Below are 27,885 nucleotides of genomic sequence, written 5' to 3'. Positions count from 1 at the left end.
TTGGTTAAGGCACTCAACTTGTAATCTGAGGGTCATGGGTTTGAATCCCCATCATGCTAAACATGCTCACTCTTTCAGCTGTGAGGGCATTATAAAGTGATGGTCAGTCTCACTATTGATTGGTAAAAGAGTAGCCCAAGAGTTGGCATTAGTTTATGATGACTAGCTGCCTTTCCTCTAGGCTTACACTGCAAAATTAGGGATGGCAAGTGGAGATAGCCCCTGTGTAGCTTCACACAAAATTCAAAACAAACAAATACTAAACAAAAGAAGTTACTACCAATGCTTTGGGAGTTCTGATAGGTAAAAGATGAAATACATTAAAAGAGCATTTAAACAAGTAACAATACTAAAGAAAGAACAGGAATTGGTCCATTTACTATCATTGGTAATTCCAATAAATTTAAAGAAATAATTCAAAAATTGAATTTAAATTAACAGAAACTTGATTCTTTACACAAGTCTTCCACTTGAGAAAATTTGAGTTTTATCAGTTTAAAGATCGTTTAATCATGTAAATTAATTTTTTGTATGCTGTTACTCATAACTTATTGTTAAACAAATTTTACTTTGAACAAGCTGTATATTATGTATAATACATTCATGCTATTTCACCACATGTTACTCAACAAATAGTACTCATTCCTATAAGAGTTAACTTCACCCCACAAATTGGGGAAAAAAAAAAGCCAAAAACTTAAGTGCTATTCAATTTAAGAGGAAAAAAACAAAACAAAATGGTCAATTTCTAACTGTTAATACTATTGAGTTTTTTGCCATGGGATCAGATAAATTTTGATTAGTTGGCTTGGTTATAATTTTGGGTGGTAAAAAAATATTTTTATTACATACCAGTGATCATAACCAGTAAAATTACACATGGTGTTTTATTTTTAAATGAAGATTAAGTTTAGTTTTATAAAATAAAGTTCATCCGAAGTTATAAATTATTTCATCTGATATTTGATAATAGAATAAAACTGTTCAACAGCTTTTAATATGACACCTCAGTGTGAAGGAATGAAATACCAATAGTCTGTTTAATGTAAAATTCTGTTATTGTGCATGATTTCTTTATCTGTACAGTTTTACTAGATAGTCTACCTAAACAGTGATGCATGTTGTATTTTAACTCAAATGTTAAGGTGAAGTTACACTGTCATTCACTTAATGGGCTTTCAATTGATCACAAGTTTGTTGTTAGAGAGGATTCTGTTTTGTGTACTCTTATCCTTTCTTTATGTAAGTGCCTTTGTTATTATTATAAAGATATTTTGCACTTTTAGCTAAGTGTGTGGATTTATAACTCAAATCTCTGAGGCTGATATAATTAAGATTCTGGCCAAAAGTATCGGGAACAGTGAGATAACCAGCTGATAAAACAATACATAATCATTATAAGCAAGAAAATAAGAACATTGGGTTGATTTTTGGTTTTAATTTGTGTAGGTAACTTGCTATAATCAGGATATAATATTAATTAATATTTGTTTTTAGCATGGTATTGTGTCTGGTAGTGAAGACAAAGATGTGAAATTTTGGGATTTCGAACTGATAAAGGATGAGAAATACTCTCAAACAAGGTTTGTATCTTTAAAACTTGTTATTGTAAATATCTGTTGTAATAGTTGAACCAGCTAGTGGTACTGTTGTAACATTTATAAGAATATATACTCTTTAAATAAAAATACTCTATTCAAATACAATTTTGATTCATTGTAACAAGTTATTTCAAATGCAGAAAATTGCCACTTTTTAAAACATTTTATTATATTTTTCTCAGATAATTGTTAGATAATTATTTAACATTTTATAATGTCTGATAACTTGTTGAGCATAATCATTCCACTTGTGTATTTTAATAGAGGTTTGTTTTTTTAAATAGTAAAAGGTTAACTCTTGTCCACACTCGAACTTTGAAGATGTCTGAGGATGTGCTTTGTGTTTGCTACAGGTAAGACAATTCTATCTTAACTTTTTTTTGTTAACACGTTAACAGCTTAAATATAGACACAAAATAATATTGTACTTTCAAAAGTATCACTACCTGATGGTAAACTATCAAACACTTCTAAATATCTACATATTTAGAATTTGCACATTCTTTCATAAATAACCAATCATTATTCATGTTTGTATATGTAAGATTTGCTGTCAAACCTTTATTCAGAATGAATTGAATTAATAGTTTTATCTTTTTGTATTGTTTATAAACTGATAATTTGTTTTATATTATAGTATACAAATTAATTTTTAATTTTTGGTAGCCCTGACCAACGTCTGCTTGCCGTCTCCTTACTCGATAGCACAGTGAAAGTGTTCTTCACTGACACACTTAAGGTAGTTTTCTTTTTAAAACGAGTTATCTTCTAGGACTAGTTTTTGAAAGTGAAAACATAAAATCAAAGATTTTGCTTTTGAGATTTTAATTTCTAGTTTTTCAAGAGAAAGTCTTAACTTCATCACAATGGTGTCTGTAATAGGTTTTGCTTTTTAGTTACCTAAAAATAGTTTTTTTCTTTGTATAAACCATGATGCTTGTAGATAGGAGAAGAATGAAAACTATTTATTCCCAATTTTAAATTCAGCTAGTGAAGTTTGTCAGGATGTGACATATCAGTTAAATTAACACTTAAACTTATTTTTAAGAGGTATTGCTTACATGAAAGTTACTTTAATAATTAGACAGTAATTCATGACACATTGGCTGCATATGAAATGTACAACAATTAAAAACGTGTAAGTTATTTTCATTTAAATATTTAATAGTCTTGTATTCAATGTTTTTGTAACATATGAAGCTTGTTTGTTTTTCATTGGTCAGTGCACTTAGATATGAGAGTACTTTCCAGTTTATACTTTCCTGTGTTTGTGGTATAAAATTGTTTTATCCCATATTTGATAATAAAATGTTTTTTTTCCATCATTGTGTATCTTCACATTCTTTTTAACCTTAGTTTCTAACTATAATAAATTCAATTTGGCATAAATATTTAACATCTTTTAATAATTTAAAACATCTATTCCTTGTGCTTGGAAATGTGTGCTTTATTGTTTGATTTCTTTTTAGTCTGCTTTTATTGATGTACCTCTTTTGACCAACTTGATTTGTTTCAGTTTTTCTTGTCTTTGTATGGACATCAGTTTCCAGTCCTGTGTATGGACATTTCTTCAGACAGCACTTTAATTGCGACTGGTTCAGCAGACAGAAACCTAAAGATTTGGGGTTTAGACTTTGGTGACTGTCATAAGTCTATATTTGCCCATGATGACAGGTTTGTAAAATTAAACATAGGTATAGGTGATCTTTAGTGCTAAAATATGCAACTTAATGCATTCCTGAGATATGGCTGTAAAACTGTGTGGCTTTACTTTAATCATAAGATGTGACTGTAAAAGTGTGTGGCTCTAATGTAATTCTGGGATGTGGCTAGAAAATTATGAAATCTTGAGATGTGACTAAAAATGCATGGCTCTAGTGTAATTCTGTGATATGACTGTGAAAGTTCATCCCTAAGAAAATGTGTAGTTTCAACGTAATCCCAAGATCTTAAAATGTTCAACTTTGATGTATCCCAGACACCATAGTGAAGTGCATGGCATCACTGTAATCTAAGATCTTACTTCATCATGATCCTGAATTTTATGTACTTTTGGACTGTAATCACACCTAAGTGAAGTAAAAATGGAATGCTTTTTTCATAAGATATTTATATACTTAAGGCATATATTTAATTTTCTTTATAGTATTATGTGTCTTCAGTTCATCCCTAAAACACACATGTTTTTCACTGGAAGTAAAGATAAAACTGTGAAACAGTGGGATGCAGATAATTTCCAGAAGATTCTTACACTACAGGTATGTGTGTAGACTTGTGTGTATAGTTATAGCTTGCTATCTGAAAATAGATTGTTCACAATAATATGACAGAGATCTAACAGTGCGAGATGAAGCTTTTGAGCTTAGCATATATGCTGCTGTGTGACACACTTGTGAGTCACAGCCAATTACATTTCAAAGCCAAAATTCTCCTGTGGCATATGAGTTTGGATCACTGATTGCTCCTTGGCACCTCTTGAATGTTTAATTTTTTTAAATATTTTTAATTTATTATGCTGCAGCAAACATGTTAAGCAAATATTGCCATTTTGTGTTTGGTGATATATATCACAAAAAGGGTTATATTCTGATATATTTCATTCCAAGAATATTTGCACTTTGAATTTTAATTTTTGTTTATCAGATGAGGTAAATAGTTTTTTTTTGTTCTTCATCATTTATTTGTATAAAACTGATCACTGTGCAGTGGCTGTACTATGATAAATGATCAATATTTATTGGATTTTCTAACTATATATTTCTGTTCTAATTTAAAACTGCTGCACTTCTGCTCATATTTTGTGGGTCAAGATTACCATGTTAAGAGCAGGCAGCAGAAAGAACTGTCCATAAATGAAATTTCCTGACTGTTTTAGAAATAGTATAGGTGAATGAATACATTTTATGTTGATACACTTTTGAAAACCATGGGTCTTAAAATCTGTTTGAATTAAAAACCAGTATGCACTGGTTTAAGGAGTTAAACTGATTTTGTGCAGGTTATGAGTTTGTAAGGAAATAACTTTTAATCAGAAATGAAGTTTGAGATACATTTACTTTATAGCCCTTTTAAACATTGCACCAGAAAATGCTGACTGTTGAGGTTTAAGAGCCAGATAACCAGGATAAATAAAAAACTTCATTCTGGAATATTGTATAGAATGTTGTGCATCTGATTCATGTAGGTGGAAAAGTTTTTATGGACTCAGGAAGTATTTTTAGGATCAAAAACAAATGTTAATTAAGAAACTTTGATTTTGAGATATACTTTTGCCCAGAATTCTCAATACCTAAGTAATTAATCCATTTTATGAAGATTTATGAACTTATAATCAAATATATTTTAGCATAAGAGAAATATAAGACAGGATTTATTTAGTACATATTTCAAATTTTGAGCCTTTAAGCAATCTACTCTTTGTAATATCTGTAAGGTCAGTTTACTTTTTTGCCTGAAGCCAAGCTATTTTTAGTTTTCATGTCCTACAATTTAGGGTTTTGGTAAATGTTTATCAGTTTATTCAGCAGTCAAAGTGGAATAATACCTAATTTCTTTTGAGTGCTTCCAGTCATCATTAAGTAAATTGTGTTAAATGTAATTTGATATTGAGGGGTTTATTAGTATTAGAGCTGCATAAGAACTGGTATGTTTTATGACTTGGTAATTTGCTGCAAAAAAATTTATATCTTTCAATATTTTGGTGTTATTTGTTTTCTAGGGTCATCAAGCTGAGGTATGGGCCTTAGCCATAAGCCCAAATGGTCAACATGTTGTTTCTGCTGCTCATGACAGAAGTCTTAGGCTGTGGGAAAAGACACAAGAGCCATTAATTTTAGAAGAGGAGGAGGAAATGGTAAACATGAAAGGAATTTCTATAATATTAATGCATTACTGAAATAGTTCTTGATACAAGATGTGAAACTTTTCAAAGAAAAATTAGTTTTGAGGTAAACAATTGGTTAACTTGGCTAGGTAATTATAACTGTTCATATTATAAGACTGAGTGAAAATTGTGAAATTCACAATAACAAAAGCATAAAACTGGGGAAGATGTGAAACATTAAACAAAATGATTTGTTCAGCCAGTTGCAGGCTTCATTAACAGCTTTGCATAGAATTCATGGTTCAGTATATGATTTTTGTCTGCAGTAGTTCTGCAACCCCCAAGATTTACTAACTGGAAAATTGTATGCAGTTATTTGATTAGAATACCATTCTCTTTTGGCAGAACACAACATGGTAGACTGTGTTCTCAGTTTCAGATTACAAGTATAGATCATCAAGGGCATACCATGTATTAATACACACACGGATATAGAACTGTTCTTACTGAAGTTGCTAAAGTTAAACCTGTTGCAGTATGCAACTTTTTTACTTGAAACTTTTAACACACAAAAGACACAAAGAAATTCATGATATTATTCTAAAGTAATTATGTACACTGCTTGCAAAAGTTAAGGATAATGAGATTTAATTTTTTTAAGTCCTCATTTTTTAGTTATTTTTTTCCAAATATAGTATATAGTAGACTACTATAATCCTGTCTAGGGTTTGTAATTTTGTGCACTAATGATTCTTTATATACTAGGCCTTTAAGAGGAAGGGTTTGGATCCTGCAAAGCAAAATGCTAGTTGTGATTGACTAGGAAAGATGCTTACTGTTGAGATAATGCTAGTTTTATGGAAGTTTTTGTTGGCATTGACCTTTGCAAACAGAGTTGTGCTAGCTGTTAGAAACCAGTTAACTGAAAATGAAGTTTACAGAACTATCACACTGCTTCAAGACAGCCACATCCAGACTGAGGCAGCACTGGTTATGGAGATATCACAGTGTGATTAGTAGATTGTGACATCTGTGGAATTGAGGCTGTAGAAACCAGTGCACAAGCAGCACTTAGGGACCTCAGGAATGAGCTTTAGGAGAGTATTGTGGTCAGGAACAGGCTTCATGAGGCTGGTCTGAGGCACAGGATACCATTTAATAACCCCTGTACTTATCTTAAGGCAACAAACTATCTGACTGACATTTGCCCAGGAACATGTTATTTGGACCCTTCAACAATAAATCATTGTACTGTTTACAGATAAGAGCAGGTTCTGTATATATTCATACGATTGACTTGTGAGAGTTTAGAGATGTGAAGTGATATTCAGTCCATAACATTGTCAACTATGATGCATTTGAGGGTCTCTCGGTCATGATCTGGGATGGCATCAGCATGCAGGATCATACAGAACTTTGGATGGTGGATGAAGTATCTTTGGCAGCACATGAAATCATGCTACTTATTTTTTCACTATTTTGATGGTGCTGTCAAAAATTAATTTGTTCATCACCATTATAACACCTATCTTCGCACCACAAGGATCATGCAGCAATTTTTCAGAAGGAATGAATAGAGGTACTAGGCTGCAAAGTCACTAGACCTGACTCCAACTGAGCATGTGTGGGTATTGCTAGGAAGTGCATTTAAAGACAGACAACGTGTGATTGCCCAGAAGCTCAGCTGTGAACTGTGCTGCACAAACAAGTCACCCAAGATATCATGATCAATATGGGGAACAGGTGTATAAGAGTCATAAGAAATGGTCATCTAAGAAAATGGTTCTTATGATTTTAATAAAAAAAAAACAACTGATAATACTTGTCAAGTTATCAGACAGCTATTAATAAAGTTGTCCTAGAAAATAATGTACTTTCACAGGATTTTTCAACAAGGGAAAACGTTTGTATTTTTCTAAGCATATGCCAATTACTATTTATTCACTGGAGAGAGAAAGAAAAATATTCCAATTCCATACACTTGTTACAAAACCACTGGCATTTGCCTAAAAACTCTCATCTCTATGCAAAATATTTAACCTTGTATTTCACCCATTAAAATTATAGTGAGGCATTGTAGATAATTATCATAAAATCAGCAGATACTTTGAATAAAACCAGACATAATTTTCTTTTTTCTTAAATTGTGTTTTATATATAGCATACTACTTTTTTTTAAATATTGAATTCAAAGTATTTGTGGTAAGTAACTGGTACATATCTTGTTTTTTCTTCATTAATACTGAATTTTATTACTTTTTCCTGTATTGAAATTATTTATACAATTGCTTTGTAGTTATGAAAATCTGAAAAATATCAAATTTGATCAAAGTCATATTTCAGGTGTGCTTACCAAGATTAAATGAATTTATGTAATTAAGTGCTTATTCTATATATAGAAAATTAACTGGTTTTTCAATGTATTTCCTTAAAAGGAACGTGAAGCTGAATTTGAAAAAGGATTAGCTAGTGGAGAACAACCAGTAGTAAGTTTGTTTATTTTTTCTTTTATACAGTTTCTAGTGATCTGACACTAAGATAGCTTGAACTTTGTGGCTAGAAATGTTCTGTTAATAGTATCTAGCGAGTGTTGATAAAAAAAATTAATACAATATGGATTTTCAAAAATTGCAGAATATTCAAAGTTTTTGCATTTATATAGATTCCTGGTGAAGTTAATCAAGAAACAGGCTTAGCAGGTAAAAAAACAGTGGAGACAGTTAAGGCAGTAAGTAGAATTGATGCTCAAGTAAAAATAAAATTGTCTTGTTCATTCAGTCACAGAAAATGTTTATTCTTTTAATTGATAATACTTTAAACCAATGTACATAGGAAAAACCTGTAAACAGAGATCATACAAATGCAATATTCCAACTGTACAATGAAAAGGTATACTTATTCATGCCAACAATGTTCTTCAGTAGAAATGCTTCTATAACACCTCATTTTTTGTGTACAGCTGACTTGTACATTTTGCTTACAGTTTGCTCCATTTCATAAATATTAATTTAATAAATTTGTAATTATGGTCAACATTCCTTCTCCAATACAGGGTTGATCCATTGGATTGACTCCATGTAAATTTGCTTGAAGGTTGGTAAGCAAAGTTAACTTTCCATATGGGGTTAGTTTATTCTATCAACCTTGTGACAACCATATAATCTTCAAAGTATTCATACAATAGCTTTTAATTTTTTTGTAAACAAAAAAGAAAAATCACTTTTTAAATATTTTTACTAAAGAGTTGTCTATAAACATATAGTTAGTGGTGACTGCTCTGAATACAAAACAATTTCTATGTTAGTATAAAAATTACTTCATCTGAAAATTTTCTAATTTCACTTGCATATAACCTCTAGTACCTCCTAACCAAATATCAAAGGTTTTAATTTCTTCAGTGAAACTTATTTTTGTCAACCATAACTATATACAGATTTGGTCAATTTGACTGACCTTGTAACCACCATCCAAAAAATGTATGAAGTAAATTTACATAACCCTTTGAATGATTGCAGATTGTAACAGAAAACTACAATTGTTTATCCTAGATATCTTATTGTAATAGTCTACACCTATTTATATTTAATTTTTTCCTCTTTGAAACATATCTAACTAGTAATCCTCACCACAAAAGTTGTAAATCACAGCTTGCATTGTCCTACTGAATAATGTAACATGAGCTGCTTTCAGGTACCTTGTAATTTTTTTTTCATAATCTTACCTTATTTAACTTAAGTTTCTAATTTTTACATTTTAATAAATTTTATTACAATAACTAAAAGATGTACATTAAAAACATGGTATTTAGGGTTGGTCTGTTTTATTGCTATCATTTCTGAGTAAAATTTAATCCTACAGTTGTTTACATTGCATAAAAGACTCAAAGTAATTCACAAAGCTTTTTGTTCTGAGCACCATAAGAGAAACTGTCAAACTGAAAATACTATTTATTGAAAACAGTGTAACATTGTGTGTCATTTAGCAGATTAAAACTATACCTTTCTATTAAATATAATGATATAGTACAAAATCTCAGAGAATTATTGGTAATTTATGAAAAGTGACAAGTGGGTGTAGCAAGTATATCTGATTTTCTAGTTTCTAATGAGTAATTTATGTTAAATTTTGTACTTCAGAGAGGTGGTATATAAATCAGAGAAGGACCTAGGAAATAATTCTTGTACTAGAGAAGATTGAAAATTATAAATATTTCATTATAAAACTAAAAATGTGTATAATGTTAAAATTTGATTTATTAACTACATTTTAGTGTAAAGTTTATTCATGTATGTTAATAATAAAATTGCTTAAATTTTAAAAGGAATTCTTTAAATGTTATAATGTACACTTTGACCTACCCATTGTTAGAGGGTTAAACCCTATGGTCACAGGATATGTCCTTTGGACCCAGTGACTAACCATCAAAGTAAACATGAGATTAGTCAGAGTTTTGATAGTATATCTACACAGACTATCAGGTAACATTTATAAGGCTTATTATGAGGTAACAGTACATCAGGTTTAAGATTTTAAAAAAGGTATCATGCTTATGTAAAATGCCCTGTGACCTTAATAAATTCAGTTTTGCCCCATCTGACCAGAGCACATTACATAACTACCCACCTGATTGTGTGGGCCCAGGTGCAACATGTATTTTTTTGTAGCTGCATTGTTTCTTTTTTAATGTTCTGTGTAATATTAAAATTTTTCATATAAGGTTTGGATACGCTGTGTGTAATCTTTACATATATGCTACTTGTTTTATTTGCTAAGTGCTATCACTGCTATACATTTGTGCATTAGTATAATCTAGATTTATGAGATAATTAATTTTAAGACATGAAATATTTCATAAAGTGCCTATACTCCTAAACTAGAAGGAATGGTAAAGGTTAACTGTTTTGTCCTTGCAGGCTGAAACATTAATGGAAGCTTTAGATGTATACAAAGAAGAGGTGACCAAACAAGATGAACATCAACGGGAATGCTTAGTTACTGGGAAAGAGGTTGGTTGGCACGCTTCCAAGTTGTGACTGTGAAAACTCTATTTGATTTACTTTTATAAAATTTTAAAAACTTAGTGATTTTTAAAAATATTCAGAATTACAATAAGAACTTTTGGTTATATAAGAAAAGTAATGGATGTGAATGCATTTAATACAAGTGATTATTTTCATATTACCAAAACATTTTTGGGGTCTAAAACAAAAACATAACTCATAAAAATCACATCTTGCTCTGGAAATGATTGCCAAATATAACTATTCATAAAATATTTCTGGTAAAACTTGAAATTAAAATATTTTTATGACTTTTGTAAATAATTTTGTAATATTAACATTATGATGTAACATCTCAAGGATTTCATTCCAACTTGTGTTTTATGCCATTTTTGAATAACAGAAATATTGAGTTATTGAGTAATATAGTTTTGAATGAAAAGCTAGAAGTGATTATGATTATGCATCTACAAAGTAAATTTATATGAAAAATACCAACCTTAGTGACTTGTAAAAAGATGTTCTTATTGCCTCAATATGGTAAGGTTAGGTAGCTTAGTTGTATGTAACTTTAAAAAAGTTTATAGTTAAATTACCTCCATACTAATGAACTCCATCTGCTGTTTTTAACATTTAATAAATTAATTTTTGAAAAGTATTTTATGTGGACAGTGTTTTGAAAATAGTATATTCATAACAGATTAACAAAATGCATCTTGAATACTTCAGTTGTTAAAATTTTCATAATTGTAACTTTTATTTCAAGGAATTCCATATTTTAAAAGTTAAGAAAAGTAATTCAATTTCTAGCTACCACTTCCACCTCCTCATCCTCTTATGACACCTTACTCCACTAGATGTCCCAGACGTTACATGCTTGAGGTCATAAGACGAACTAAATCCAGGTGAGAAATATTGTTGAAATTCTTCACTATCTACAAATTGGATAACAAACTTATTTTAGAAGGAGGAAACCAAAAAACAAAATACAGCTACAACAATATAATGGGAAAAGTTTCCATGATAGAAGTTTAGTGACAGTTTTGAGTTGATCACAGAAATTCAGAAAATAAGGAATAACTTTCAGTGCTATTTGGATACCCTTCCATTGCCTGGCTCCTTTGAAGTTCATTTTTATCTATTTTTATGACATTACCTTTTCTCTATATTTTTATGATCAATAGCAGTTCAACTATGACTCCACTTGTATCATGTACACTTTTCTATCATATTGTTGTAGGTGTAATTTGTTTTTAGTCACTGCCATTTAAAATCAGTTTGGTAACCTGTGATGTTCCTAATGGCATAAGCTGAAAAATTAGGTACAAGTAATTAAACATTTGTGCTGAAGTTGTTTGTTATTTTTATATGTTGATTTCTGTCCTTCAGTCAGCACTGAAAATTTTTTAAAAATAGTAATATGTTAAACAGATGACCACATATTTTCACTGTTTATGAGTAAATTCATCAAACATCTTTGCAAGTAAAAACCATCATGGTGCCTTACCCTAATTGATGTAATTTGAAAATACAAAAATATGCCTACTCTTATTGGATGTTACTAAAAACTGTAAAACCTTCCATATATGGCCTACCCTTAGTGGATATGACTGAAAAATGTAAGTGTTGCCTTATAGTGCCTATTCTGAGTGTAGCTTAAAAATGCACAGCCTGCCTGTTAGTAATTTATCATAATAGGTGTGACATCAAATAATTTGATAAATATCTTTCTCTACTGAGCTATTCAGAATAGACAAAATTATACTTAAAAATAAAATGGATAAGTGTTATGGATAATAACAAATATAATACTTGAATTTATGATGTAGTTCTGTAGTAAACCAGAGCTGTGGTAAGTGTTTTAATCAGGACTACCATGGAAGTTGCCGTGGTAGGTTCTGAAGGTATTTTTCTACATAGGCACACTTGATACATGAGAAGTACACATTAACTAGCCTTATCAAGGTAAAAAAATTTAAAAACATCAGGTTTTTGTATTGGTTAGTTATTTTTGATGAAATCATAAAATTAAAGGAAGTTTCCTAATTTAAATGTTTAAGCATTTGCTTTGGCACATTATGTTTGTAGAATATTCACCTTTACCAGCAAGTTAAAGTCCAAATGAAATTTTGTTGTTTAGTTATGGCAAAATACAATTTTGCTTTCAATTAGGGATATTTCTTATTCTTCAAATAACGTAATATTAACTTTTCTGTTTTCTCTCTTCAAAGTTGTAAGAAAATATCAAGCTATTGTTAATTTGAAGTAATAAACATTATTGTCCTATCCATTACTAAAACATGAAATAATCTAAAATGAAGCTATCTTCATGTTTAACAGTCAGTTTAGTTGTGGTTTTGAACCACATTTAACTGAAACTATTTAATCTAAGAACATGGTAAAGCTACTAGCAAGAGAATGAGTGATCTTTTTATTAGATGATTTGTTTATGGGAGAAGAGAAGTGCTCTACAGAATCCTTCAAATATATTTGGAGAGCTCAGCCTACACATTTGAAACTATAGCATAAACTTTTGCATATTTGACATTCACCTTTGTTTGTAACTGAAGTTACAAGTTAGGCAGTGTGAGGTGGTTATGTATCATTAAATATCAAGAGTTTTGGGATAATTTGTTAATCTATAACGTTATTCACAGAAACAGTTAAACAAAAAAAGTTCAGAATTTCTTAAGATGCATATTTTTGCTGCTGTTCTTGACATTTTTCATTAAAAGCCACAATTTTTCTGATGGCCTTGTCAAATGTAGATGACTGTTTGTTTTCTAGGTAAAACATGATGTTCTGTATTTTATTGATCAAATTATTTCCACTTCATAAAGATGTATTTCCAATAACCAATCATAATAAGCATTTTATTTTCTAATACTCTCTTCAATATGGGTAGTTTATGTACAATAGTTTTATTATTTGTAGCATAAAGTTTCTATAAATCTTGTTTCATGTGACATGAGCTTTGTAGTTTAACTCAGTGTTATTAATTATTTTATTTGTATTAACAGTGAACTAGAAGAAGCCTTACTTGTGTTACCCTTCCATTATGTCTCAGCTTTGGTTAAAATCTTGAAGATTTTTTTAGACTTAGGATGGGATGTGGAACTCTCCTGTAGGGTTCTCTTTTTCCTACTCAGGTTTGTTGTTTTTTCAAACTTTGTCTCTTTTTGTTTAGAAATATTTTAATTATAAAATTTTAATGCCAAAAATTAATCAGAATTTGTAAAGAATCTTAACATGCTTTGAATTTCAACTTTGGATATCAGAACCTTAAAGCTTGAACTGCAAGATGAAATGTAAATATTGAGTGATTAAAACAAGCTCTAAGTTCTACAATAATATAAAAACTATTAAATATGACGTATTTTATATTTGTTTTATCTTAAATACTTATTACACACTATAAATAATATTTATTAAAATTAATGTTTAAACATTGAAAAAGTTTATTTATGCCCATTATAACTATTTCAGCTTTAATACAATAACAAGCAAAGACAAGGTAGGCAGAAAATTTTACAAAGAAAGGAAAGATTAATTAACAAGTATTCCAAACATGAATATAATACTTTAGTATATTATTGATAAACAACAAGAAAGGCCAAACTTTATGAAAAATGAACTTTTTTTGGCTTATAGTTAAAAGTTGTTTGCTATTTTTTTATTTTTTTCCATTGTTTATTTGAACATTTTGTTTTACTATGTAATAGTTTGGATTTCTTTAGTGGTTATCAGTCATGTATAGTAAGGCATGTGGATAAATGACTAGTCATCTTCTGCTGTATTTATCCAATAAATTTTTTCCAAATAGAATCCATTGTAGCCAGATTACAGCCAATCATTCTCTACTACCTGTGATTGACCAGCTTCGAAGATTAACCTTGGAAAGGGTTACCAAAGAAAGAGTAAGTATAGGGTCTTTTCTGTTATTGGTATGTTAATCATAATATTGAATAATTAAATTTCTCTGATAGTATCTGACATGGCGAGTTATTAATAAAGATTAATTATCAACTTTTTATGATTTGAAAGGTGATTCACCAAAAATTTTTATTTTGTGTTTTGCTCATGTCCCACAAGCCATTCTCCTACAAATGGCAGAGAATCTTGATACTTTCTAACAATGGGCATCGTTTCTATGCAGCACTAGCTAATTTTTTATCTATCTTCTCATTGTCCACCATGTCTAGAACCTTATACAATTTTTTTCATTTTTCTGACATACAATTTACCTCATCATTAATAACAAAAAATCAGAATAAGTGCAACTACATATTATATGTCAGTATTAGAAAAATGCCATGAACAATAAGTAACAATCTGGGAAAGGTAAAGAAACAATAGCATACAATTTCAAGTACATTACTTGCATTTAAAAACTTGTATGATAGTGTTTAACTGGGCTTTTATTTTTAAATTATCACTAGGTTTGGCAATAGTACAGATCACTGTCAACAGAAACCTTTCCAACTTTATGCCATACATGGTTCCATAAATGAGTGACCCCAGACCATTAGATATAACTAACGTCAAAGTAACTTGGCTACTTCTTCAACTAACATTTTATGAAAGGGGTAGGAAACACTTAGAATGTCAGAATACCACAAAACTAAGTTATTTGTTTCCAAAATGAGAAAAATAACTTGTTTATAAAACTTAAAACCAACTACAGCAATATTATTAATAAGCAAGATTTGTCTTAAATGTAAGAAGTTGGTCAGTTAGCTGCCTTGTAGTCTTGGTCACCTTGTTTTTGTGGTAAATGTCATCACAGCCAACTGATACATGAGATTATTACTAGTGATAAAATTGGTGCTCAACTTCAAATTTGAGGTTTGCATGTTTGATTCTATTTCTTTAAAATTGGACATGCTGGCTCTTTCATCTGTGGTGGGTGTTATAATGTGACAGTTACTCCCACTGTTCATTGATAAGAGTAGCTTAAGAATTACTCCTAACCTTGACTTCATAAGTATTTACATTGTAAACTGGAACTAAAGCTTGTCTGAGTGTATTAATTTATTTAATAACATGTTCATATGGCTTTTCTCAATTTTTCAGGGTAGACAAACTAACAATTTTCGAAGTATCAGTTAATAATAAACCTTAAAATCAGAAATCACTGAGTAAATACTGAAACTTAGAAACACTTTCTAATGGTTATCTCAATTTCTTCAAGAGATATTATTTTAATAATATTAATATTGGTGATTTTTGAAGACTTGGTATTATTTTATGAGCATACATTTTCAGTTGTGAGTAGTAGAATGGCCTTTTTGGAAAAAATGAATTCAAGAACAAGCTTTATTGCTTATTTGATATTGTACATAGATAGAGGAAAGTTACTTTGAATCTTTTCATCTTTTTGTATAATAATTTTGGATTAAAAAGTCAGGAGTTTCATACAAATCATTCTTTTACAGGATATAGTTGGTTTTAATTTAGCAGGATTACAGTTTCTGCAGAGAGAGTTTAACTCACGTGAGGAAGTTGCCTTATTTGCTGATGCCACGCAGAGATTACATGAAAGAAAGAAAAGGCTGAAGAAAAAAGAACGGGCTTTACTTGTAGTTAATTGACAGTTGTATAATCTGTAATTTGAATAAACACTTGTTTTAATCAGCCTTTGGTTTTCTTTTCTCTTGTAGTAAAATAATTTTAGAATTTTTAACACGTTGGCTCCTAAGCCTATTTTTCTGATACTTTCCAGGATCCCACTAGTCATTTTACAGTTATTTTTTTTTAGGAAGAGTGTATATGTAGATGTTGTGTTCCAATGTTTTTTTTAGTCACTCGCCAATTCTTGGTAAGATTATTCAATAAATATATATTGTAATTAATAACTTTACATAAGATATATTTACATAATTAGAGAACTCTAATTATGTAAACTGGAAATTGTGGATTAGGCCTATAAATTAATGATTTGAAACTGGTACAGCAACTATACTGTGTATTGGAGAAATTGTACATAGGTACAATTAAACGTTGTAATATTTCGAAATTATTACCTACATAATCATTTGTAAGACGACTTTTTGCAACTGACTGTATTAATGCAGTGGTGATGTTTCTATATTAATAGTATCGGAAGCCATGACTTCCCAATAATAATCAAGCCGATCACAGTCGAACTAGAAACTGGATATTTTAAGCTCCTCAAGAAATAACTGTTAAAGTAATCTGTTCATCAAAACCATCTCGAACTCTATCCTAGAATTAGCTTTGTCACAGATGAAACAGTTCCTGAAGTAAACATGAGCTTACTTTGAAACTTACCAAATGTTACACGATTTATTCAACGCCGTATCGAGATATGTCTGATCAAAATGATTTTATCCACGTAAAAGGCTTAGCTCTTGTAAACTTGTGCTTTTAAACCGTGATTTTGTTCACGTGGCACACTTGATTTGTCATGGGGTCAAAATGGTTTGTTTTTTTTATCTTATCAGAATAGAGCTATTTTTAATTGTTATCTGAGAAAAGATACAACCTCAACAATGATGACTGCATTCTGACAAAAATGTTACCTTTGCTTAGAATTGTATCAAATTTTAATCTCTCGAAACTTCCTCGAGGTTTACGCCATACACGTAAAGAGACTAGTTCTATTATTATAGAAAGGGAAGAGCATATTTGTCTATATTTCTGCCTATGTCTAATATAGCGAGGTTAATAGTTATCAACTGTTGCGGCCTCGTACAGAGACGCTCATGCCTACATTACACTTAATCGTAATTATAACAACCTTTCTGTGATATATTTTCATTTGTCTCTTTTAACCTTTTATGTTGAAATTGATTTTGCATTTTTATAGGAATACAGAGCTTGCTTACTCCTTTACTTATATTGTTCAAATTATTATAGTCAATTTATATTCGTATAAAGTAGAGGTTGTAATATGCATTTCTGTCACGTTGATTTGTAGAATGAAAATTTTGAAAATGGTGCATATAAGCACGTGTTTTAGCCAGGGTTGTTTGTTACTCCAACTGTTCGTCTTGGAGCCCTTCTATAGCCCAGTCTATTTTTGAACGTAGCTTTAATGTTTTTTGTATTAATTGTTAAAAATGTTATAAAAATTAAAGATATAGCTCCTCCTATACCAAAACTGAAGTAGTGCACTCCAGCATTTGGGATTACAATCATTTCTTCGAAAATTACCCACAAGAAAAACAAACTTCCTGAATCCCTTCAGTCACATAGCATTTGTTAAACTATTTGTTTTGTTACTTGAACTCAAATACCATATTATAAATCTAGAATAACAAATCTTGTTGAGTTGATTATCTCTATGCAAGATTTTGAGTAGTCTTTTATGAAATAATTACGTCAAGATGCTAGGCAAAAGAAACAATTATAGGACGAAAAAAATACAATGTATCTATCTACACCCTGGTATATATGTGTTCAATTAAAATGGGATGTGAAAAATAAGTAAAATATCTGCAAATCACTTTTTCACAACGTATTATGCAAAGTAATATTTTTAAAATGGCCTACAAAGGAAAACATATAAGCAATTTTTATATTTTATGTAATGGTTGTCTCTTATGTTGGTTAGAACTCTGCTATGGTAAAAGAAAAGCTGCTTCAACATGTTCATACAAGACAAGGATGAGAAAACAACACTCAAATCATAACAGGGTCCCAGTTTGATATCAAACAGTCATTAGATTACCTATTGCAAGAATTCCTTCAAATAATACATATATACGTGCATACATTCAACTCATACTAACATATAGAAGCACGTGTCACTTTTTGAAATGGGCTTGCCTCACTCCAGGTAATAGAAGCAAGTGTAGGATAAACCTCAGGTGAACGTTATGTACTGTAGCCCATACCTTAACAGAGATTAGCACCTAATGGCAACCTTTTGGCATTCGGTTAATAAGAAAGCATGGGGAAAAAAAAAACTGAATACTCCACGTTACAAATGTTTCAAACTGGTTATCGGAATGGTGAAATTATTTATTTCAGTTGTGATAAAAGTACATGTCTACAATCTCTGTACATCTGGCTTAGTGGAATGACCAACTACAACCAATCCTGTAAGAAGTATTTGAAAAACAAGCTAAGTATGTAGGAATAAAGGTAAATTATTCACTAGTTATAGAAAAATAGAATATGGTGGTTAACTACCATCAACTATATTGTTTTCTAACACTTTGGATTGAGTACAATTAGGTTAATTAGTTGATTCATGGTCTATAACAGGCGAACGTATCTGTTCTTAAATTTTCAGAACATAACTACTAATGTAAAGTAATATATTGTAATATAATTAACAAATAATAATATATCAAATTAAATAATTTATATTAGTTGGTCGATAATACTTTTTTTAAAAGGCTTTTTCAACCAACATCTTCGTTTTCTTTTAGTTATTTTGAAATTATTTTCTAAAGTAAAATTACGATATTATATAAGGTGTTTGAATAATCAGGACAGTTATGAAATTCCAAGTAAAGGATAAGTATCAAAGTGTTAAGGAACCCATCACTCGAGGTCGTAGCCTAGACCTTATAAAGACTTGTCATTATATAGTGCATTGCAATTGAACTTGTACTCACTGGTCCAAACTGACATTTGTCAATACCAATACACGTCAATACGTGTACTAGTATTGCCCAGTGCCCAATCAAGACAGAAATATGTTTTTCTATGGATTATATACATATTAACACGAAACATACTTTTTGATTGTTATTAGCGCAAGGATTCGTAAACGTTTTTTTTTTTCTTCGTGACGCACCTCTATCTAAAAATATCACCTTTTCTGCGACTCTACCTTAAAATATTTCGAGAAATCGATATATTGCTTTATTGAAGACTTCATTAGGGAAATGAAAGGGAATAAAACAACACGATCAGTTATCAAATCGTTAAAATTTTGCTAAGGCGGTTGAAAGATGAAGAGAGAAAAGTGGCTTAACACTTAATACAGGCTATACGTTTGTATTAGCAAGCAAACAGTTTTCCAAACGTGGTTGCTATAGACTTGTTGGTCATAGTTATCATTCTGCTTCTGTGACTTTCCTTTATCTCATGTTACATGAGTAAGGATAATCCTTATTGGCAGAGGTATTAAAATATGATGCTTTAGAAATGATTGTAATGAGTTTTCCCAATAAGAATGGTTGGTTTGGTGTTTTATGGCGCAAAGCAACTAGACTATCTGCGCCAAACATCCGGTAAAAAGTTAAAATTAATAAAACGAAATTAAGGTAAAACAAGGCAAAGTTAAATTTACGAATGGAAAATAAAAATATCATTAAATCCAATTTTTACATCTAGTCTACAGCGGTAAGACAAAAACTACAGTAATACAAGTTGTAAAGGACTTTCTGTATAATGATAATTGTAATTATCATAACTCGCCAGGATGACTAACGGGTAAGTTCAAAAACCACTATCAATCACCTGAAGCTGGCATTTCCAGTCATGGTTTCGAGTTATTTGACATTACCGCCATTTTCTAATTTGAAATCGAACTAGATGTTCTTCGATTCTTAAAAGGGAATAACATTACAAAAGGTCTAATGTATAAATTAAATACTTAAATAGCATTAAAAATTAATGGCCTTTAAAAACTAAAAACATTTCCCAAATGGACAGTGTCACCATCGCCAATGACACTGCCTAACATTATGGGCAAACCTTGCGACAAAACATGTTTAAAATGATACCGTCGTTGAGAGTCGTAACGACGGCAACATAGTAAAATGTGGCTTATTGTGACCTGGGTGTTACATAAATAACAAATTGGTACATCAGTCCCAGATAAAATAAAACGATGAATTAAAAAACTGACCAATGCGTAGTCTAGCTAGAACAAGTTCGTCTTTTCGATCCTCATGAAAGCAAGATGGACATAGTCCAATAGTGTTTTATGTGGAAAGCTTGTTTTCACGTTGCTCAATCCAAGTTACTGCCAACTGGCACGTAGCCGAGCCTTGAATACAGGACCATAGTCCATGTATGGAACAGGCACAGCAGTAATAGCGCCAGAGCAGACAGACTTAGCTGTGGTGTCGGCGAGCTTGTTCCCACGAATACCAACATGGCCTGGTATCCAGAAGAACTGGAGAGAAATAGATGTTGAAGAAAAATGGGTCTAAGTGTACTTCGAGTACTGCTTAGCTTCTATGTGATCTAGGGCAAGAGAAATAGCATACAGTTCAGCAGTGAACATAGAAACTGTACAGGGGATTCTGTGAGCAACCACTGAACCACAACAAACCATGGCAGAGCTCACAGAGTCACTTGATTTCGAACCATCCGTATAAATAGGAATGGAAAGATGGTTTGGAAGATGTTCAGCAAATAACACAGTATTTCCAATCAGAAGTGTCTGCTTTTTTCAGATGACTTAAAGATAGGTCACATCTGAGGACTGTAATAAGCCATTGTGGGATGGACTGATCAATGGATACAGCAATGTTATCCAAGGACAGACCCAATTCATCCAACTGCGCCTGGATAGGAAGGCCAAAAGGAGCAATGGCAGATCGTCTGTTCTGAAGAAGCATGGCCAACCAAGGAATGAAAACACAACCCCAGGTGGGATGCTTTGGTAAGGAACGAAGTTTCGAAGCATACAGTAAAAACAGTTGCAAACAGTGGAGGTGCAAAGGAGGTTCATGAGACTGTGTATAAGCTCTGAACTGTGGAAGAGCAGAAAGCCTTGGTGCAGAGTCGAAGTCCCTGATGAACAGGGTCCAGCACCTTTAAGGCCGAGGTCCTGGTAGAGCCATAGACAAGTGATCCATAGTCTAGTTTCGATTGAATAAGAGCACGATATATCTTTAGCATAGAACATCGATCTGCTTGCTCCTCAAGTGGTGAAAGAGAGGATACAGATGATGTTCATAGCTCTTGTACATTTGACTCGTAGCTGCTTGATGTGGTGTAAAGGTCAGCTTACAGTCAAAGATAAGCCCCAAGTACTTTGTCTCGGGGACCACAGGTAGCACAACTTCACTGATTAGGAGTTTAGGGTCAGGGTGCATGCAAACGATTTTACAGAGAGAGAAGTTAAAACCGTTTGCTGTGGTCCACTTCAGTAAATGATTGAGGGCAGTTTGTAGCTGCTGCTCGATATATCTCATGTTCGACGACTGACCATTAGATGTGAAAGTCATCGACATAGAGTCCGTTTGCAACAGTAAGAGGGAATTGTTCAGTAATGGCACTAATCTTTATACTGAAAAGTGTGACAGTCAAAACACAGCTCTGAGGTACTCCAACTTCCTATAGAAAAAAGGTAAAGTGTCGAACTCACACAAACGTAGAATTGCCTGTCCATTAAAAATATTTAATAAAAATGGGCAAATTATCATGTAACCCATATAAATGGAGGTCTCACAAAATGCCATACCTTCTCAAGGTTAAAGAATACTGATACAAGATGTTGCCATTTGAGAAAGGCTTCTCTGATTGGCATTTCAAGTCAAATCAATTAGTTTATGGTGGAGTGCTTTTGTTGGAACCCGCACTGAGTGGGCGAGAGGAGGTTGTTTGATTCGCGAAACCAAACAAGACGAACATTAACCATCCTTTCTAAAGTCTTATAGAGACAGCTTGTCAAAGCAATTGGACGGTAGTTTGAAGAAATCTTAGGATTTTTCCCAGGCTTAGAGAAAGGTAGGACAATAGCCTGGCACCAGTCATCAGGAAGAACATTCTCCTGCCAGATCCGGTTTAAAATAATCAGAAGAATAGCAAGAGAAGCAGGAGATAGATGGCGCAGCATTTCATAGCGTACATCATCAGGTCAGAACGATGAAGGGCCAGTTTGAGCTCCACCAATGTAAAGGGACGATTATAGTTATATTGACAATCAGATCAAAAGGAAAAATTTGATCACTCTGCCCGAGTCTTGATGGCTAAGACGGTGGAGAAAGAAGCAGAAGTGCTAGATACCTGGAAAAAGTTTTCACCTAGAGTATTGGCGATGTTCCAGATATCAGCTACTTCCTGGCCATCAGAGAGCAAGATCGAGAGGAAGACAGAATTATATTGCCCACTAACCTTTCGAATCTTGTCCCATGTGACTTTGGAACTGGTGGTAGAAGATATGCTGGTTGTGAACTTAATCAAAGACTCCCTCTGGCTTTGATGTCTTACCTACTAAGCATGTGTACAGGCCTGCTGGAAAGCAATGTGGGGCAAGAGTGTGGGATACCTACGAAAAGTATCCCAGGCCCGTTTTCGAGCCTTGAATGGCAGGCAGGATTTCACCATGGACGAGGATATCGTGGAAAATGTGTCGAGGTTTCAGGAATACATTGAGCACTACCTGTATAATACAATCAGTTACTGTTGCCACACAGTCGTCTAATGATGGCTTACAGACGATGGCAGGATCAAGTTCTGCAAGAGGAGTGAAAAAGGGTCAGCTTGCTTAATCCAGCTTCCATAGGGGTGCGCGGGTCGGGTAGCATCGACCACGGCCAGTCATTCTCAAAGCTACAGGAGAATAATCACTGCCTCGTGAGTTATTGTCAAATCTTCATGAAAAGTGGGAGAATAGTGAAGGGAAGCATTACTGAGAGATTGATAGCAGTAAAGGACTGACTAGGTGCATGAAAATAAGTGGAAGAACCATTATTGAAAAGAGAAAAGTTGTGATCATAGAACATACACTCTTCAGAGCGACCCCTCCAATCAATATCAGCAATTCCCCAAAGGGGATGATGCCCATTAAAGTCCCCCAGGATTAAAAAGGGAGATAGCAACTGTTCAATAAGAGCATCAAGATCCGATTGATCATTGGTCTCTCCAGGCAACAGGTATAAAGAACGAACAGAGGTGGTACGACCCAAGGAAACACAGATTGCTACAGCCTCCAAAGGTAGAATGGGCACATGCTGATCAACCAACAGTGCTACCCCTCCATGCACTCGTCCATCACGCAGTCTGTCATTTCTGTACAAAGAAAGTGCCGAAAGGTGACTGTATCAGCAGGTTTCAGAAATGTTTCCTGTGAGGAAAGACATACAGGATGGTAAGAAGCAATTAGTGCTTTGATGTCATCCAAATTAGAACGTAAACCTCGATAGTTCATTGTATCAAGGTAGTCATTTTTATTTATCTGTAGGCGACGTGGATGGAGAGCCCTTCTATTTACGCCTTCCTCTTCTTTCTTTATTTGAGTGAGATCCGTCGACCTCCATGGATCCTGCCCTGGGTCGATTGGGCATGTCTTTGTTGTTGGAAGAAGATTCCAGCGACTGAGGACGTAAACGAATGATCGTTTTGCATCTTAATGTGGAAGTAGAAGAAGGATCCAAGGAAATGCCCGTACCTGGAACCAAAGGAAGTGGATCATGTGGTTTGCTATAATGTATGTTAGAGACAAAGATGGGTGTTGAAGTTGATTCACCAATCTTTTTAACCATGGAGGTCAAAAGACTTTTCACTTGATTTGAGAACGATTCTTTGGATGCACAGATAGATGCATCTGCACTCCCATTGTAGTAGTTGAACAAAGTGCATCAACATACGTCCGAGATGAAGTGGTGGACAGCAACTTTCGAGCCTCAGGGTAAGTAATGTTTTGAATCGTTTTCAAACGCTGCACCTCTTTTTCTTCCAACCATTTAGGGCAAGAATGAAAGTAGAACATGTGAGAGCCATTGCAAATGAAGCAGTGAGGGTCCATTTAACACTCATAGGGTCATGGTCCTTGCTACTGCAACAAGAACATGTCAAGGAACCACGACATGTCTTCGAGTGACTGCACAAATAACATTGATAACATCTGAGAGGGTTTGAAATGTACGGCCATATCTTGCAACTAAGATAACCTGCCTTAATGGTAGCAGGTGGATGAAGTAATGTAAATGTTAAAATAAGGACATCAGTCGGCATCGTAATTTCATCTTTGCGAGTGGAGATACGCCTCACTGCAGAAACTCCTTGGGTGGAGAAACCAGCGAGAATCTCTGACTCGGGGATGTTCTTCAAATCCCTCTAAACAATAACTCCTCGTGACGAATTCAAAGTAGCATGAGACATAACTTCAATAGGTATATCCCCATAGCTTTTGAATGCAAGAGGAGTTCACTGTGTTGAGATGTGGATATTCCACCAATATGTTACCAGAGCGAAGCTTCTTTACTCACTTTGGAGAGCCAGCAAGTCCTTCTAGTCCCTTCTGAATGAAAAAGGGAAACGCCTGCCCTAAAGATTTGTCTGAGAGAAAATGTAGTATATGAAAATGAAGTACATCAAGGTGTTACATATGTTGAAGATTGCTGCTCAGATTCTTCAAGATGTGGTCGTTTACCTATGGACTGTTTTGTTTTCACTATTTTATTTAAGTTTTTTTATTTGGAGGATCCATAATAAAAAAAGGAATATTTCGGTGCCCCCTGATCCTACCCACCATGGAGCTTTACGAGGGGACACACTAAAATGTCAAACAAAGACACTGCAGCAATGCCAGGATTTCGTGAGCACTATACCCAAACACTTGTATCAGATACAATGTCCACAACACCTGTTAAGAACATCCAACACTGGTACTTGGTTGACCCTACCACAAGTGTACCAGCCGACTGATCCAAAGGGGGCTACCCGTTTACAGGAATTCAAGGTCAAAGTGGTGTGTTAGGGTTCGACCCCTCATCCATCATGATCCTCTCCTCCCCTTCACGGGTCACCACGCACGGCAAACATGTAGGGGGATGTTTAGATCCCATAGGAAGTAAACTGAAAGAACAAAACCTTTCCTGGGAGGTCCCCTTACCACGTACAGGAATCCGCACCAATAAGAATGAACTTAATCAAATACAAAATATATATATTCACTATATTTTAACAAATTTACTGTTATATATATATATTTTTAAAATCAATATTTCTTTCAGGTAAATATGTGTTTAGAAATACATAATAATTTATATTACTAAATTTGTATTGCGAAATTCCCTCATGTTCACTAAAGTTGTAGAAGATACTCGTGTGTAAGACTCAACAATGTACTATGTGTGTATGTAAATACTAGTGATCGCCAGATACCTACAGCGGTAAAATATTCACGTATGATCAGTGAAGAACTAGCTAGCTACCCCTTAAGTGAGTTCTATCAATATAAACTCGAAATTAATTCAGGAACCGTCGATAAAATATTCACCTCAAAATTACAAGAACCGATACACAATTAAAACAGAAATTCACCGAAAAATTACACCCATACTGAACTATGCATTCCTTGGGACTCAGCACGAAACAAAACAAAAACTCAACATATTAAGAAACCAAATAAACATAGTCATAACACTATGCTCACCAGATAAAATTAACGACGAATTAGACAAAATAAAACAACACTTAATCAACATCAAGTTTCCTCCACAAACCATAGAAAACATTATACGCAAACACCTAGACAAAAAGAAAAATCAACCAAGAAAAGTAAATATATCTCACGAATAAAAAAATCACGAAACCATATACTGCTACATACCATATATTCCCGACATCAGCAGAAAAATAACCAACATTTGGCAAAAACTAGTAACAAAATATAACATTCCAGTAATACCAAATTTATTCAAAAACAAAGCACAAAACTAAGGTCTATACTACGTAAAATCTACACTGACAAACACCACACCAACATTATTTATAAAATACAATGTGATAACTACCACGACTTCTATATTGGAGAAACAAGTAGAAAATTGGAAACTAGATTCAAAGAACACAAAAAGTCACCTTCACACATTTTCGAACACTGCAAATCATATAAACACAACATAACCATAGAAAACAACCAAATACTAAATAAAGAAACAAACGCAAAATTAAAGAAGCCTTACTTATACAACCACTCAAGCCCAAAATAAACCAATACAAAGGAACACCTTTATACCTATATTAATAAATATAATCAAACATCTAGGCACGCCCGCGAAATTCCTACACTCAGTCACACAACACCCTTCAAACATGTGGTCAGATATCGGTAAGTTACCTCTTTCTTTGTGAACCTGACGATGACCGAAGAAGGCCGAAATGTTGTTCGCTCCTCCATATAAAATTTTTCTCAACCTAAACCAGCCGTTTTAACATATATATTTTTCTCTACAAGTGGATATTCTCGTCATCACTGATTACTATAAATTATATTATTATTAGCTTTAATGTTTTTTGTTGTATTAAAAGTTGAAGCCTACAAGGTTGTGTGTATCAATCTTGTTGGCGAATATCATAAACTTAATACATATCAACATTTAATTAACTTCCAAGTCAAAATTATAAGTTAATCAAGTTTCAGACTATACTAAATTGTAATGTATAACAATATTTTTGCCTTACCTTTTACAGAAAAATAAAAACTTTTTCAGAGATTTTAAGATCATAGTTCAATCCTTCGTGACCAACAACGAAACTCTATTGTAGAATAAAACAGGGTAACCCAGTGACATATTATATATGTCATTTAATTTGATATAATCGCGTCTTCTGAGGAGTGTTTTGGGAACTACAGAAAATCATAAATTATTCAGAAATAATAAATTTTGTTATTAAAAGGAAACAATAAGAGTATCTAAATGAAGAATAATATTTTCTCTTCTACCTTTTATAAGCTCCCACTTATACGTCCATATATCGAAAGTTTGTAAGGTATGTACGCTGCAGAAAAATATTACTGATCATATTTCAAATTAAACTTTTTAATTACACGTGGTTTACACGAACGACACTAAAATGCCATATTTAAACTGAATTTTAATAATAAGTTACTCAAAAGAATGTTTTCAATATCACTTCTGAATCTGCATTTGATTTATTGTGTGAATCAGTGTATAAAACATAATTGTGTTTCATTGAAGTATTTCATATTTAATTTAAATATTTTTTACTTCTTTTGAACTATTTTATTTTATTCTAAATGTAGTATTAAGTGGTTTCTTCTAGTCATATATTTTTTGCAGTCAAAGGTTAAAGACGACAATCCCTGTGCTACTTAATTTATCATTGACACGCCATTTAAAGTGACCTACACATATCTCAAAATACTCTCACTTTGAGCTTTTCTGCTTAAAATGACAATTATTTAACAATATTATTATGCTTCTGAATGGCCTTTTCTTAATTTTGAAAATCAGTGCATAGGTATAAATATATGCCAACCTGTATGGTAAATTTTACGACATGAAGGCTAAACAGCCGTCGCCAGTTTTTATGAGTGTTTGTCTATTTGATTCATCGTAAAGTTAAACAATAAGCTATCTACTTCGTCTTCCAAGGGGAATCCAAACAGATTTTGGTGTTGTAAGTCCGTAAGCTTACCGTTGGCTTACCTTAGGAAGATCAGAAGTAGGGCAACTAGCCAGCATCATCTGCCACCTGAATATACACCTTTATCTTAATCAGTATTAACATTTACTGACACATCGCGAGGTTGGAGATTGTACCTTCTAACCTATAG

At 32.7% G+C, this 27,885-nt stretch overlaps 1 protein-coding gene and 1 long non-coding RNA gene across 2 annotated transcripts in view; one reads left to right on the top strand and one right to left on the bottom strand.

Annotated features, from left to right (window-relative positions):
- LOC143229254 (WD repeat-containing protein 3) overlaps positions 1–16,060 on the top strand; it is a 43,575-nt gene extending 27,515 nt beyond the window's left edge. The window contains exons 13-25 of the mRNA XM_076461357.1: positions 1,498–1,583; positions 1,886–1,954; positions 2,268–2,340; positions 3,118–3,275; positions 3,748–3,859; positions 5,320–5,454; positions 7,860–7,910; positions 8,087–8,152; positions 10,338–10,430; positions 11,235–11,329; positions 13,445–13,573; positions 14,248–14,341; positions 15,860–16,060. Of these exons, the coding sequence (XP_076317472.1) occupies positions 1,498–1,583; positions 1,886–1,954; positions 2,268–2,340; positions 3,118–3,275; positions 3,748–3,859; positions 5,320–5,454; positions 7,860–7,910; positions 8,087–8,152; positions 10,338–10,430; positions 11,235–11,329; positions 13,445–13,573; positions 14,248–14,341; positions 15,860–16,015 (1,317 nt within the window). The 3' untranslated portion in view covers positions 16,016–16,060. The remainder of the gene's footprint in view (positions 1–1,497; positions 1,584–1,885; positions 1,955–2,267; positions 2,341–3,117; positions 3,276–3,747; positions 3,860–5,319; positions 5,455–7,859; positions 7,911–8,086; positions 8,153–10,337; positions 10,431–11,234; positions 11,330–13,444; positions 13,574–14,247; positions 14,342–15,859) is intronic.
- LOC143229255 (uncharacterized) lies at positions 11,238–26,855 on the bottom strand. The gene is made up of 2 exons (XR_013015768.1): positions 26,769–26,855; positions 11,238–11,359 (listed from the first exon to the last, which is right to left on the bottom strand). It is a non-coding gene; the product is annotated as an uncharacterized LOC143229255 (long non-coding RNA).
- Between the last annotated feature and the right edge of the window lie 1,030 nt (positions 26,856–27,885).

Source organism: Tachypleus tridentatus, chromosome 10, assembly GCF_004210375.1.
Source record: "Tachypleus tridentatus isolate NWPU-2018 chromosome 10, ASM421037v1, whole genome shotgun sequence".
NCBI lineage: Eukaryota > Metazoa > Arthropoda > Merostomata > Xiphosura > Limulidae > Tachypleus > Tachypleus tridentatus.
Note: the sequence above shows the minus strand (reverse complement) of the source record. Positions and strands in the feature narration are given on the sequence as shown.